This window comes from Zalophus californianus, chromosome 8 (assembly GCF_009762305.2).
Source record: "Zalophus californianus isolate mZalCal1 chromosome 8, mZalCal1.pri.v2, whole genome shotgun sequence".
NCBI lineage: Eukaryota > Metazoa > Chordata > Mammalia > Carnivora > Otariidae > Zalophus > Zalophus californianus.
The window spans coordinates 21,634,048-21,648,871 of record NC_045602.1 but is presented as its reverse complement, the minus strand read 5'-3'; the positions used below and the strand labels follow the sequence as shown (position 1 = coordinate 21,648,871).

General features: G+C 43.1%; 2 protein-coding genes across 3 annotated transcripts in view; one reads left to right on the top strand and one right to left on the bottom strand.

Moving 5' to 3' along the window:
- Positions 1 to 14,014, bottom strand: part of DRC1 (dynein regulatory complex subunit 1) — a 40,717-nt gene extending 26,703 nt beyond the window's left edge. For both annotated transcript variants that reach the window (XM_027624166.2, XM_027624167.2), the window contains exons 1-2: positions 13,791 to 14,014; positions 2,891 to 2,978 (exon numbers count right to left, since the gene is read on the bottom strand). In XM_027624166.2, coding sequence (XP_027479967.1) covers positions 2,891 to 2,978; positions 13,791 to 13,945 — 243 coding nt within the window. In that variant the 5' untranslated portion in view covers positions 13,946 to 14,014. The remainder of the gene's footprint in view (positions 1 to 2,890; positions 2,979 to 13,790) is intronic.
- On the top strand, positions 7,236 to 7,664 carry LOC113938655 (60S ribosomal protein L31-like). Its single transcript, XM_035729051.1, has one exon. It carries the CDS (start codon positions 7,260 to 7,262, stop codon positions 7,635 to 7,637), a length of 378 nt encoding a protein of 125 aa, XP_035584944.1. The 5' UTR covers positions 7,236 to 7,259; the 3' UTR covers positions 7,638 to 7,664.
- Positions 14,015 to 14,824: the final 810 nt, after the last annotated feature.

Below are 14,824 nucleotides of genomic sequence, written 5' to 3'. Positions count from 1 at the left end.
GATAAAACCGTCATTTTCCGATGATAGGGTTATACATATAAAAAATTAAACATGCAAACAAAAGAAACCACAGGACAGCTATTAGAATTAACAAGTGAGGGCGCCTGGGTGGCTCAGATGGTTAAGTGTCTGCCTTCGGCTCAGGTCATGATCCCAGGGTCCTGGGATCGAGTCCCGCATCGGGCTCCCTGCTCAGCGGGGAGCCTGCTTCTCCCTCTGCTTCTCTCTCTCTCTCTCTCTCTCTCTGTCTCTCATGAATAAATAAATAAAATCTTTAAAAAAAAAAAAAGAATTAACAAGTGAATTTGACAAAGTTGCTGAATATCAGGTCACTATACAAAAACCAATTGTGCTTTTATATATCAGCAATAAACACTTAGAGCCTCAACACAAAGTGTAAAACATTGTTGAGCAAAATTCAAGAATACCTAAATAAATGGAGGGATATTTTATACTCACAGATGGTACATCTCATTGTTGTTAAGACATTAATTCTTTCCTAAATCCGACCTCAGTTAAAGTCCCCAGCAGGGGACAACTTGGTGGCTCGTGGGTTAAGTGGCTGACTCTTGATTTCTGCTCAGGTCATGATCTCAGGGTCCTGGGATTGAACCCCACATCAGGCTCCACGCTCAGCGGGAGTCTGCTTGAGGACTCTCTCTCTCTCCCCCCACCTCTCCCCCTCCCCTTAACCCCAATCTCCCCACCCCCCACCCCCACTCTCTCTCTAAAATATATAGATAAAACTTCTTAAAAATCCCAGCAGGTTTTTGGGTGGAAACTGACAAGCTGATTGTAAAATTTATATGGAAATGCAAAAGGTCAAGGATAGCCAAGGCAATCTTGAAGAACCACAGAACTAGAGGACCCACTCCACCAGATGTCAAGACCTGTCATAAGGCTACAGTAGTTAAAATAGTGTGGAACTGGTATAAAGCCAGACAAGTAGACCAATAGAACAGAATAGAGAATCTAGAAACAAATCCAATAGGTGATCACCTGATTCACAACAAAGGTGTATTGCAGTGCAGTGGGGAAAGGATGATCTTTTCAATAAATGGTGCTGGGTCAATTAAAAATCCATACACAGAACAGTGAACCTTGAGCCTTACCTTTACACCACCCACAAAAATCAATTCAAGATAGATTAGAGACCAAAATGTAAATGATAGAACAATAAAGCTTCTAAGAGAAAACTTGGAAGAATATATTTATAAAATTGGAGCAAGATAGGAAACAAAAGAATCACCAATTAAAAATGACTGATAAGGTTCAGGGCCAAGGACAGTGGCCCTTCCTGTCCAAGTCTTAGGGTAGAACTGGTTATTAATATCTTGACATTGAGGAAGGCAGCATTTGGTTTTTATACATTTCTTTTCTATGCCAACACTTTACATGACTTAAGTCCTAAGTGAAAGGAAGCTTGAAAAGCTGCTAATGAAAACAACATTATCTCTCCGGGTTCACACTCAAAGAGTGCTCCAGATGAAGTGTATTTTCAAGACCATAGCAGTATAAACTATAACAGTAGGTTCAAGACCATAGCAGTATAAACTATAACAGTAGGTCCCAGATTCTATACGATATTCTTGTGATCCTACCCAGCGATGTTCAGAGATCATTGACACTTTGACGGAGTAACCCCAGTACAGAGAGGGGGCATGACTCATCTACGTCACAGTGAGCACCAGATCAGGACCAAGAACACACCACGGTTCAGTATTCTTTCTGCCACATCAAGTATCTTATCCTTGACACAGTACCATACGGTTCACTCAGGTGTCTCTATAGATCTCTATGCTCTACAATGACATTTCAGTAACTTGAGTATTTTTTTCTCCCAGTAAGTGCACTTCAACTTCTGCCAGAAACGATCTCTCTCCTCTCTGCTTTTGTAAGTCCCACCTATTTTTCCAAGATGCAGCTCAAATCCCACTTTCTCCATGTAACCTTCCTCCATCAGGCCCGCTTGGGCAGCCCTCTTCCTTACCTCAATTCCGACCGTCCCGCTGCCCTATGATACTCATTTAGCAATTAATTAAATGCAGCACTTCACCAGTTCTGCTTGCTGTTTGGAAGTGTTGTTCATTCTTCCTGCTCCTGTTGTTCCAAGTCCTGTATTAAACATCCCAGGAGCCCTGGTATTGCCATGGGAGAGCAATCGATGACTTTCTTTTTAGTGGTCATTGAGTACAAGCTCTGCACTACTCCACGGGTATAGGAGAGGCTCTCCCTCTCACGGAGCTTACAGCTCCACTGGGGACACTGCAGGACACACATTTGAAGTCTTACAAGCGAGAAAATGGTCTAAAATGAAACACGTGGCACGGAGAAGAAGTATTCGGTGTGTGAATTAAAGGAGTCTGGGCTGCAGAAGAGTCATGGAATTGAAGTCCTCTCAAGTTGGGACTTGAGATGGTCCTGAAGTGTGGGAAGGCATCCTGATGAGAGGAGAGGAGAAGAGAAAGAGGTGGCAGAGAGGGAAGAGGAGGGGAGGGGAGGGAATGGCATTCTGGAAGATCAGAGGCACACACAACAGCAAGAGCGGAGCCCCCACTGGAGGTGAGTGAGAAGATCAGCCAAGCGAGAGCGAAGGCCCAAAGTAGGTATCAGTGGGACGAAGACTGAGGTTAGGACGGGAAGAGAAGGCCCTGAATGGGTAGCTTAAACATTTGCACTTGATCCAATGAATAGTCTGTAGGATGAAATGAAAGCTCACTCCTAGAGAGCTCTCAAGATGGGAAAGATTCAAATTCACTTCTGCCTCACTAAAGGTGGGAACATGGAATCTCTCGTGAGATTTTTCTGGTCTAAGTACAAAAACCATGACATCACACCCAGGTCCCTAGTGTCACTGGCTGACAGGACCCATCTCCTACCCAGCTCATACCAGTCTGCTTTCTTCTTTCTGCTTGTAGCTCTTGCTTTGATCTTCCTCACTCTCTTTCTTCCCATCTAAATATTCTCCAAGTGCTTCCCTGTGATGGGAGAAAGTAGAGAAACTAAAGTTATTTCTAGTATGTGGATTCTATATTTAGAGTTTCCATAGTGCATGATACCATATACGAAAATATATCCCATATGGATAAAAATTTAAATATTAAAAAAAACACAATCATAAAAAACTAGAAGTAAATACAGGAGAGAACCCATCTTAGAATAAGACCAAAGCTAGAAAAAAAAAAAAAAATTGAGAGGCTTTACTTCTTAAAATTTAAAATTCTTCTCCTTGAATCAAGGGATAAAACTTGACAAAACACTGCCATCTAGAAAATAGAACAGGCTCCTTCAAATCAATATAAAAAAGACAAAATACCAATTAGAAAAACTGGCAAAGGATGTGGACAGACAACTTACAGAAGAAATACAACAGGCAAATAGACATTTGGAAATGCATTCAACTTCACATAGAACCTGAGAAATGAAATTGAGAAGCCCGTGAGGTATCATTATTCTCCATACCAGACAAGAAAAGATTTAAAAGCTTGATAATAGGATGCCTGGGTGGCTCAGTGAGTTAAGCGTCTGCCTTTGGCTCAGGTCATGGTCCCAGGGTCCTGGGATCGAGCCCCACATCAGGCTCCCTGCTCAGTGGGGAGCCTGCCACTCCCCCTGCTTGTGTGTTCATTCCCTCTCTCTCTCTGACAAATAAATAAAAAAAAAAATCTTTTGAAAATAAATAAATAAATAAATAAGGGGCGCCTGGGTGGCTCAGTCATTAAGCGTCTGCCTTCGGCTCAGCATGGGGCTCCCTGCTCCGCGGGAAGCCTGCTTCTCCCTCTCCCACTCCCCCTGCTTGTGTTCCCTCTCTTGCTGTGTCTCTGTCAAATAAATAAATAAAATCTTTAAATAAATAAATACATACATACATAAATAAAAGATTGATAATATCAGGTGTGGGCCAGGTATGGGTGCCTAACTATTCACACCACTCCACAAGAGGACTCCCAGGACTGCCTTAGGAAAAATGAAACCATCATGTTATGACCTCATTCACAGTGCAACAAGCAGATCTCTCTGCCTCATTCTCTTGCTTTTTTTCTAATACTGACTTCCGTTTCCACTCCCTTTGTTCAAAGTTCAGCACCGCTCTACAGCATTTTTGACATGTGAAGTGGAGTTACCACCACCCCCCACTTCAAATCTAACCAAAACCCCATTTTCTTTCTTGTCATTTCATGCACTTCCCTATTCTTAGTCAATCTATTCTTTGCCATTACTAAGAGAACTAAGTGTTCCGTTTGACTCGGTCTTCCAACATTGCCAGGTTCATGGTTTTCCCACTATCACACAAAATGCACTCTTTCTCTTGACTTTCTACTTTGACCACCAATTAAGGAACCAACTCTATCTAAATAATCCCTCCAGTTGCTCCATTTCCTGGAGCAAAGACCAGTTCTTCAGAAAGAGAAAGAACTCTTATTAACCTAGTTTTCACTTGAACCCCACTGCTGCCTTTTACTTATCATTTCTGATCTTCCTAGCACTGCACTGTCCAACTGTCCAAGAAAGGGAGCCGCTAACCACAAGTGGCTGATCCAAACTGAAATGCCCTGTGAGTATAAAATGCAAACTACATGGATTTTGGAAGACTTTGAATGAAAAAAAAAAAAGCAAAATATCTCAATATAATTCATACTGATTACATGTTAAAATAATATTTTTATATAGTGGGTTAAATAAAATAAGTGACAAAATTAGTTTCACCTGCTTTGTTTACTTGAACGGGGCGACTAAAAATTTGTTGTCTTGTTTTGTTTTGCTTGCTGACCTAGCCTATTCCCCAAAGGAGTCATCCCCAAAGAGACTTCTCCCTCCTCAGGTTTGAGCTGAGTCCCTCTTTCGGGAAACTGCTTCCTCGGGGCCCCCACCCTTGCCGTCTCAATGGAGCCTCCATCTTCTTGAATACCCCACCTCCTGACCAATCAAAGTCCCTTCTTGGGATTTAAAAACTTGGCACTTAATGGATTGTTTGGCTGGATTTCAGGTTCTGGGTTAGAAATCATCTTCCTTCAGAATTTTGAGGGTATTGCTGCAGTGTCTTCTACCGTCCAGTGGCTATTTCAAAACCCTGAAGTCACTCTGTTTCTTAATCCTTTCCTTGGACGTGACCATTGTTCTCACTCTAGAAACTTGTAGGTCCCTTCTCCTGGCTCTCGGTGCCCTTGAAGCCGCTGTCTTGGCCCCTGCAGCCAATTTAGTAGTCTTTGAGTTTTAGCAAGCACTTTTAGCCCACGTGATGGATTAACTAAACCCTTCTTTGTGTATCTATAGATGATTCATTGCATTGTTTCCTAGAAAGACTCCAGACCAAACTCTCTTGCACAACTTCCCCCGCTCCCCACCCCCCCCCCCCGCCATCCCGCCCCACGCAGCAATACTCAACCTCTGAGCACCAGGATAACAAGTGTAGCTGGCACCACTGAGTCTGCATGCAATCAAGAAGGGTTAAAGACCACTGTCCTCCCTTTTTACTGATTAACTGCCCTAAAGTTTCTGTAAAAATCTTCAGGCCAGGCAGAAACCTCGGGGTTGGTTTTTGGACAAGAGTCCGCCTTCTCCATCACAATTCCAGACTTCAAGCCGTATTACAAAGCTGTAATCATCAAGACAGTATGGTACTGGCACAAAAACAGACACATAGATCAATGGAACAGAATAGAAAACCCAGAAATGGACCCTCAACTCTATGGTCAACTAATCTTCGACAAAGCAGGAAAGAATGTCCAATGGAAAAAAGACAATCTCTTCAACAAATGGTGTTGGGAAAATTGGACAGCCACCTGCAGAAGAATGAAACTGGACCATTTCCTTACACCACACACAAAAACAGACTCAAAATGGATGAAAGACCTAAATGTGAGGCAGGAATCCATCAAAATCCTTGAGGAGAACACAGGCAGCAACCTCTTCGACCTCAGCTGCAGCAACTTCTTCCTAGAAACATCGCCAAAGGCAAGGGAAGCAAGGGCAAAACTGAACTATTGGGACTTCATCAAGATAAAAAGCTTTTGCACAGCAAAGGAAACAGTCAACAAAACCAAAAAACAACCGACAGAATGGGAGAAGATATTTGCAAATGACATCTCAGATAAAGGGCTAGTATCCAAAATCTATAAAGAACTTATCAAACTCAACACCCAAAGAACAACTAATCCAATCAAGAAATGGGCAGAAGACATGAACAGACATTTCTGCAAAGAAGACATCCAAATGGCCAACAGACACATGAAAAATGGTCAACATCACTTGGTGTCAGGGAAATACAAATCAAAACCTCAATGAGATACCACCTCACACCAGTCAGAATGGCTAAAATTAACCACTCAGGAAATGACAGATGTTGGCGGGGATGTGGAGAAAGGGGAACCCTCTTACACTGTTGGTGGGAATGCAAGCTGGTGCAGCCACTCTGGAAAACAGTATGGAGGTTCCTCAAAAAGTTTAAAATAGAGCTACTCTACAACTCGGCAATTGCACTACCGGGTATTTACCCCAAAGATATAAATGTAGTGATCCAAAGGGGCACGTGCACCCCAATGTTTATAGCAGCAATGTCCACAATAGCCGAACAATGGAAAGAGTCTAGATGTCCATCAACAGATGAATGGATAAAGAAGATGTGATACACACACACACACACACACACACACACACACACACACACACACACACACAATGGAAAATTATGCAGCCATCAAAAAAACGAAATCTTGCCATTTGCAACGATGTGGATGGAACCAGAGGGTATTATGCTAAGTGAAATAAGTCAATCAGAGAGAGGTATGTATCATATGATCTCACTGATATGAGGAATTCTTAATCTCAGGAAATAAACTGAGGGTTGCTGGAGTGCAGGGGGGTGGGAAGGATGGGGTGGCTGGGTGATGTCTATTGGGGAGGGTATGTGCTATGGCGAGCGCTGTGAATTGTGTAAGACTGATGAATCACAGACCTGTACCTCTGAAACAAATAATACATTATATGTTAAAAAAAAAAAAGAAGATAGTAGGAAGGGAAAAATGAAGGGTGGGAAATTGGAGGGGGAGACGAACCATGAGAGACTATGGACTCTGAGAAACAAACTGAGGGTTCTAGAGGGGAGGGGGGTGGGGGGATGGGTTAGCCTGGTGATGGGTATTAAAGAGGGCACGTACTGCATGGAGCACTGGGTGTTATACACAAACAATGAATCATGGAACACTACATCAAAAACTAATGATATAGGTGCTCTTCCTTTCCAACCAGGGCCCGGCAGAATGGCTCCCGTGAAGAAGGGTGGCGAGAAGAAGAAGGGCCATTCTGCCATCAACGAAGTAGTGACCAGAGAATACACCATCAACATTCACAAGCGCATCCATGGAGTGGGTTTCAAGAAGCGTGCCCCTCGGGCACTCAAAGAGATCCGGAAATTTGCCATGAAGGAGATGGGAACTCCAGATGTGCTCATTGACACCAGGCTCAACAAAGCTGTCTGGGCCAAAGGAATAAGGAATGTTCCATACCGTATCCGTGTGCGGTTGTCCAGAAAACGTAACGAGGATGAAGATTCACCAAACAAGCTCTACACACTGGTTACCTATGTACCTGTCACCACTTTCAAAAATCTACAGACAGTTAATGTGGATGAGAACTAATCACTGATTGTTAAATAAAGGTATAAAACTGCAAAAAAAAAACTAATGATATAATGTATGGTGATTAACATAACATAATAAAATAAAATTTAAAAAAAAAGTTGAAAATAGAGTTACCCTATGACCCAGCAATTGCACTACTGGGTATTTACCCCAAAGATACAAATATAGTGACCCAAAGGGGCACCTGCACCCCAATGTTTATAGTAGCAATGTCCATAATAGCCAAACTATGGAAAGAGCCCAGATGTCCATCAACAGATGAATGGATAAAGAATATGTGGTATATATATATACAATGGAATATTACTCAGCCATCAAAAAAACGAAATCTTGCCATTTGCAATGACTTGGATGGAACTAGAGGGTATTATGCTAAGCAAAAGAAGTCAATCAGAGAAAGGTAAGTATCACATGATCTCACTGATATGAGGATTTTGAGAAACAAGACAGAAGATCATAGGGGAAGGGAGGGAAAAATGAAACAAGACGAAACCAGAGAGGGAGACAAACATAAGAGACTCTTAATCTCAGGAAACAAACTGAGCGTGGCTCGAGTGGAGGGGGGTAGGGGGGATGGGGTGTCTGGGTGATGGACACTGGGGAGGGTATGTACTTTGGTGAGCGCTGTGAAATGTGTAAGACTGATGAACACAGACCTGTACCCCTGAAATGAATAGTACATTTTATGTTAATTAAAAAAAAAAAAGAGTCCGCCTTCTCCCCAGCTGGCTGATCCCCTGAATAAAGCTCATATTCCTTTCCAATCAAAACTCGCCTCTTGAGTATTGGCTTTCCGAGCAATGGGCAGCCGAACTTGGGTTTTTCAATAACACTCTGAACTTTCTCAATGGTGTGGCTACGGGTGGGTCTACTTTCATCCATTGGGCTGAACATTTTCAGTTGGGTGTTCCCCCCAAGCAGGAAACTCATGAGCTTCAGTTCTGATCAATTTTCTTGAATACTTCCAGTGATAATTTCCTCCCCTCTGTTTGCTCTGCCCTTTCTTTATGGATCTAGAAAGGAGAGATGAGATCTCCTAGACTGGTCCTCTAATTCTGAAAAATCTTTTTCTCTCCTAGTTTCTGTTTTTCTTTTTGCTCTACCTTCTATGTGACTCCATGACCTTTATTTCCTAACCCTTCTACAGTTTTCCATTTTTATCATATTTTTTAATTTCCAATTTTTAGTATATGTGCTGCCGAAGTGAGCACAATATTTTTTAATTTCCAAGAGCTCTATTTTGTTCTCTCATCACCCCTTTTAATAGCATCCTATTCTTGTTCTGTGGATGCAATATCATTTCTTTTTTTTCCGAGGATGGTCTAAATGAGTCTTTTAGTTGTATTACTGTTGTCTTTTCCTCCTACATAGTCTCAAGTTCCTCTAAGTTGCGTTTTGCTGTGTGTTCATTTTGGTGTCCACCTTTCATGGTAAAGACTTTCCTCAGATGTCTAGAAATCCTTGGCTACCTTGTCACCATAAGACTGAAAAGCTGAAGGAAGCTCTGAATGCAAGGGTGTAGCTTGACAACAGTGAACTTCAGCGTAGGACCATCTACTTGGACCGCCTGGTGGGCAACTCTGGATGTCAGTGCCTTTGAATCCTTCCTCGGGGGCTGGTCAAATTTTCCAGAGAAACTTCAGTCTCCTGCCTGCATTGTGAAGCTCCGACTTGCCCATTTTCCCGGAAGGGGCAGAAGGACTGCAAGGTCTCAGCGGCAGTGTGCACATGGCCACAGAATCCCCTTGCTTTTAGTACAGTGTTCCTGCCTCATCTCTGCCCAGCACCCCCCAAACTGTAGATCCTCCAGTTTACTTCCTCCAAACCTCCCGTCTTTTGTGCAAGGTGGGGAAAAGGTTCCTGGCATCCAGCTATTAATTTTCCCAATGCTCCTGATTTTAGCCCCTTCTTCCGCTCTACTTCCACTTGAACCTGATGCTTCCGATTTCCTGGTCTTTTGCAGATTTACTGCAGAGTAAATCAAGGGGGACTCTTGGCTTTCCTCACTACCAGTTTATATTTCCACAGTCTCGAATCTGCGAGACCATTTACCATCTGTCCTTATGCTTCCCAGCTTCCAAAATGTTGTTGCTGTTGAGTCCCTTCTGTTTTGCTTGACTTTGTGGGTTTATGTCTTTTTTATTTAATCCCCTTAAATGTCATGCTAATGGAGTTTTGATAGAGATCCAGGATAAATGTATGTGTTCCATCTGCCATCCTTACTCTGGAGTCACATCTCCAGGAATTTCACACTTCAACTGAGACAGTAGAGACTGGGATTTTCAGGAGCTTTAACCTATTAATCCTGTTCTTTATTTTTATATGACATTTGATTCTATTAACAGCTTCTTTCCTAAAAGTATACCTCAATGGCATACCAAGGCCCAAGCACTTAGGGCAGTGGGCACCAGAGGCCAACTCAAGGAACCTATAAATATTTTAAAAGGATACAATGGACTAACAGTCTGTCTGCTTATTATTATCAACCCGTGCCAGCAACAAAACAAGGTCAGTGATAAAACACTCCTTTCTGAAAAATCTTTTGTTAATCTAAGTTCTAAACAATTTCTGCAGCTACTGTTAATTTTTAAAAATATATATGGGGGCAACTGACTGGCTCAGTCAGAAGAACATGAGACTCTTGATCTCAGGGTTGTGAGTTCGAGCCCCACGTTGGGTGCAGAGATTACTTAAAAAAAAAATCTTAAGAAAAAAATATATAGAATATATATGTAGACTTTGATACAGCACCTTTCTATATCTTGTCCTTTAACAAGGAAATTAATTCAGAGAACACAGAGAATACAGTTGGCCTGTGACACGCACAGACTCAACTGCACACATGTTTCGAGGACACATTTGAAATGGTTCAAATTGTCCCAGCTCACTTGGGCAAAGGGCACATCCCCAACCCCCGAGGTACTACATGTCCCAGCACAAGAGGGATTTGACAAATGGAGCACCTGGGTGGCTCAGTCGGTTGGGCGTCTGCCTTTGACTCAGGTCATAATCTCAGGGTCCTGGGATCGAGCCCTGTGTAGGGCTCTCTGCTTGGCAAGTCTGCTTCTCCCTCTCCCTCTGTGCTCTCTCTCTCTCGCTCTCTCAAATAAATAAGTAAATCTTAAAAGAAAAAAAAGAGGGATTTGACATTAACAACAGCCCAGCTATTGAAAACATGAAGAAACTGAACTCCAGTTAGTTTAGTTTAGTTCTGTCATTCTACATTTCACTCTCTAAACCTTGCAGAATTCTTTTGGAAACACTTCTTCGTGTTTTTCCTTCCTTTCCCCCCCAAAATACAGTAATGTAATTAAAAAGTATTGATCTGTTCCTGTTTTCTTGTTTCATAATGTAAATTTTACTTTTATTTTTAAAAATGTTTTCACTGGACTGGTTATATAAACAAAGTTCAATTGAAGAAAACGTTCACTGTCCGCTTTCCTTTTCAGGCTATTATTATTATTATTATTTAAGATTTTATTTATTTATTTGACAGAGAGAGACACAGCAAGAGAGGGAACACGAGCAGGGGGAGAGGGAGAGGGAGAAGGAGAACTCCAATTTGGGGCTCAATCCCAGGACCCTGGGATCATAACCTGAGGCAGACACTTAATGACTGAGCCACCCAGGTACCCCCCAGGCTATTATTATTTTAAAAACTCCCCTGCTCCAGGTGTTAAAATCACTGGGTCCCCCGCTGTACCTCATGTATTAAGTTTTCCCGCCAGCACCACTGGCCATTCTACAGCATCTTTATATCACGGAGACAATCCTCTGTCAGCGTTTCCTTTTCCATCTGTTTCTAAATGCAGAGCTTTCCTAGGGCTTGGCATGAGCTCTCCTCTCATCTTTTTATCTTCTTTTCCAGTGTAAGTCAATCCATTCCCATGGTTTTCAATACAATCATAAGGCTGTTGACTCTCTGCACTGACCTCTCTAATCCAGAATTCTCTTCTGAGTTTCAGACCCATGTCCAACTGCCTAATGGACATCTCAGTTTTAATGTCTTCCAAAATCCAATTTCATTTAATATGTCCAAAGCCAAACTCTTGATTTCCAAATCCTCCTGCCTCACTTCCCCTGTCACTGTCTTTATTATTTTAATATAAGGCACTACCATCTACCCAGCTGTTCAAGCCATTCTTGCTTTTTCCCTGTCTTCGACCAGCATATCCAAAATCAGTGAATCCAGTCAGTTAAAGCTCTAAAATATGTCTTGAGTACATCTGCTTTCTCTCCAATCCCACCAGACCAACTTCATCCCTCACCCGGACCAATGCAACTGCTTCCTAACTGGTCTCCTTAATTACACTTCTGGCTTCCCCAAGCCATTCCCTCAAAGAGCAATCAGAGCGATCTCAACATACTTAGACATTTGAGAAACTCCCACATTAAGTCCTTGGCCTGTGGGTAAGAGTTATCATGGCAGGGAAGGCCAAATGGACATCTCTAAAACTGCACCTGATTACATAAAAACAATCACAAACGGGGGGGGGGGGGGGGCGGGGATTAGTGTCACCCTTAAGGATCTCAAGGATACAGGAGGGGTGGTCCCTATCAAGTGTCCATTTAAATCACGGGTCTGGCCTCTGCAAAAACTGGAAAGGATCTGAGAAAATGATGATCAATACCGCAAGCTCAACCAAGGAGTAACCCTGATTGCTGCTGCCATGCAAGCGTGGTATCTTTGCTAGAGCAGATTGGAGTGGTCTGAGTACATACAAGGTGGCTGCTGACTGGGCCAAATGTGTTATTTTCTACCTCAATCACAAAAAAGGATCAGGAAGCTCACATTTACATGCAACAGATAGTAATGTATATTCATATAACCCGCACACTTACAGAGTCATGTTAATTCTCCTGATATCGGTCAAAATACAGTCTGACAAGATCAGGACCATCTGGATATCCCACAGAACATCACATTGTTCCATTACATCAGATTGGCCTGGGAGCCAAATACGACCCACCTGTTTTTGTAGGGCTCACAAGCAAAGAATGATTTTTACATTTTTTAATGGTTAAAAAAAAAGATCAGCTGACTGGGCAGAGCACAGAGGATTTTTAGGGCAGTGAAACTATTCTGTATGGTACTATAATGGTGGATACATGTCATTACATATTTGTCAAAATCCATAGAACACCACGAGTGAATCATGATGTAAACTATGAACTCAGGGTGATGATGTGTCAACTAGGTTTCATCATTTGTACTAAATGTACCACTCTGGAGGGTGCTGATAGTGGGACAGGCTGTGCACGTGTGCGGGGCAGTATTGGGAAATCTCTGTACTTTCCACTCAGTTTTGCTGCGAACCTAAAACTTCTCTAAAAAGTGAATTCAGAAAACAAGGTCAAAATATGAGGAATATTTTGTGATGCATGAACATTATACGACATTCAAATCTCCGTGTCCATAAGTAAAGTTTTGTTGGAACATAGCCACACCACTCTGGGCCCCTTGTGTCCAATGACCAGAAGACAAGAAGTCACCATCTTGGTAGGGTAGCTGACCCTGGCCAGCAGGACAAGGTATAAATGCTGTTACACAGTGAGGGTGTTTGAGGAATTCAGAAGATCATGCAGGTGCCTCTTGGTACCCTGTATGACAGCCCACTGTGTCTGTGAATGGACAGGTGCAACAACAACCTTGGCCTGAGAAGGGTACGGTTATCAGTCTCAGACCCTTCAGGAATGAGGGTTTGTGTCATACAACCAGATAAGCCACTGAGACCAGCAGAAGTGACAGCTAAAGCCCGCTGCAGAACGGCTTGTGGAAGGAAGTTAGGTTGGGATGGAAGAAGGAAAAAAGACCTCTGAGGGGAGGTCAAGGATGGCCTGTGTCTTCAGTGTATTGCTCGCAGTGCATGGCACAGCAGGCCCTCAATAAAAGCGCTGAAGGGACTATTATTTCCGTCTTTGACTTTACAAGTTGTTGAATGTTTTCATATCCCATACTTTGCTTGAACCTTCCGGAAGAAATTTTTCCTATCTCACCGCCTACCTTTTCGCTCACACACGGGGCTCCCCGGCCGCTCCCCTCAGAGTCTCCCGCCCGGGGAAGGCGCCCGCCTCGTCCCCGCCCTGCGTCGCCGGTACCCGGCGCGCTCCGCTGCGGACCCGCCCAGATACCCCCCCTCCCCCGCTCACCGCCTGCGGGCTTCCAGGCGCGCCGCGATGCGGAGGCGCCGGGCCTGGATCCGCTCCTGAGGGTTGTCAGAATGTATGGACGGCCCGAGAATCGGGGTGGACAAGTGTTCCTCCTCCTTCTCCTCCAGGACCCCCAGGGCTCCCGGCGGATTCATGACAGACAGTGCCTCCCGCCCCAGGCAGTCCGCCCGGACCACCTGCCAGACCACCGCCCGGTTGCTAACAACAAGCCGTTGCCAGGGAAAGGCAGTCACCTGACCGGCAGCTGGCGTGCGCGCGCGCACACAGCACCTCAGGAGAGAGAATGCGACTTAGGCTCTACCTTCGCGGGGTGAAAATGACATCAGTTTCATTCAGCACTGTGCAAATAGCGCCTAGCATAATCCTTAGTATGTAGTAAGTGCACAACCAGTGTTTGCTGAATGAAAGAAATGTACCTAGATGTATCTGTATGCTCACTGCAGTTATTTGTAATATTAAAAAACTGGTATGACCTCCAAAATCCATCAATAGGGGAACTGATAAAGCTTTCATGGGATGGAAAACAATGCAGCAACTAAGAATGGATCTGACCTAGAGAGAGATTAAGATGTATCAAACGAAGAAGAAATGTAACACAATGTGTAGAGTGTGATCCAAGTTCTATTGGAAATATATCTAGTATATAGGGAAGAAAAATGAACAGAAAATAAGGCTATTCGGAGTCTTTTGTGGTTCCATACAAATTTTGGGATTGTTTGTTCTAGTTCTGTGAAAAATGCTGTTGGTATTTTGATAGGGATTGCATTAAATGTGTAGATTGCTTTAGGTAGTATAGACAGTTTAACAATATTTGTTCTTTCAATCCATGAGCATGTAATGTCTTTCCATTTCTTTGTGTTGTCTTCTATTTCTTTCATCAGTGTTTTATAGTTTTCAGAGTACAGATCTTTTACATCTTTGGTTTGGTTTATTCCTAGGTATCTCATTGTTTTTGGTCCAATTGTAAATGGGATTGAGTCCCTTCTGTTGCTTCATTATTGGTGTATAGAAAT

Coding starts and splice junctions, on each gene's coding strand:
- LOC113938655 (XM_035729051.1), top strand. CDS start 7,260: ATGGCTCCCGTGAAGAAGGGTGGCGAGAAGAAGAAGGGCCATTCTGCC.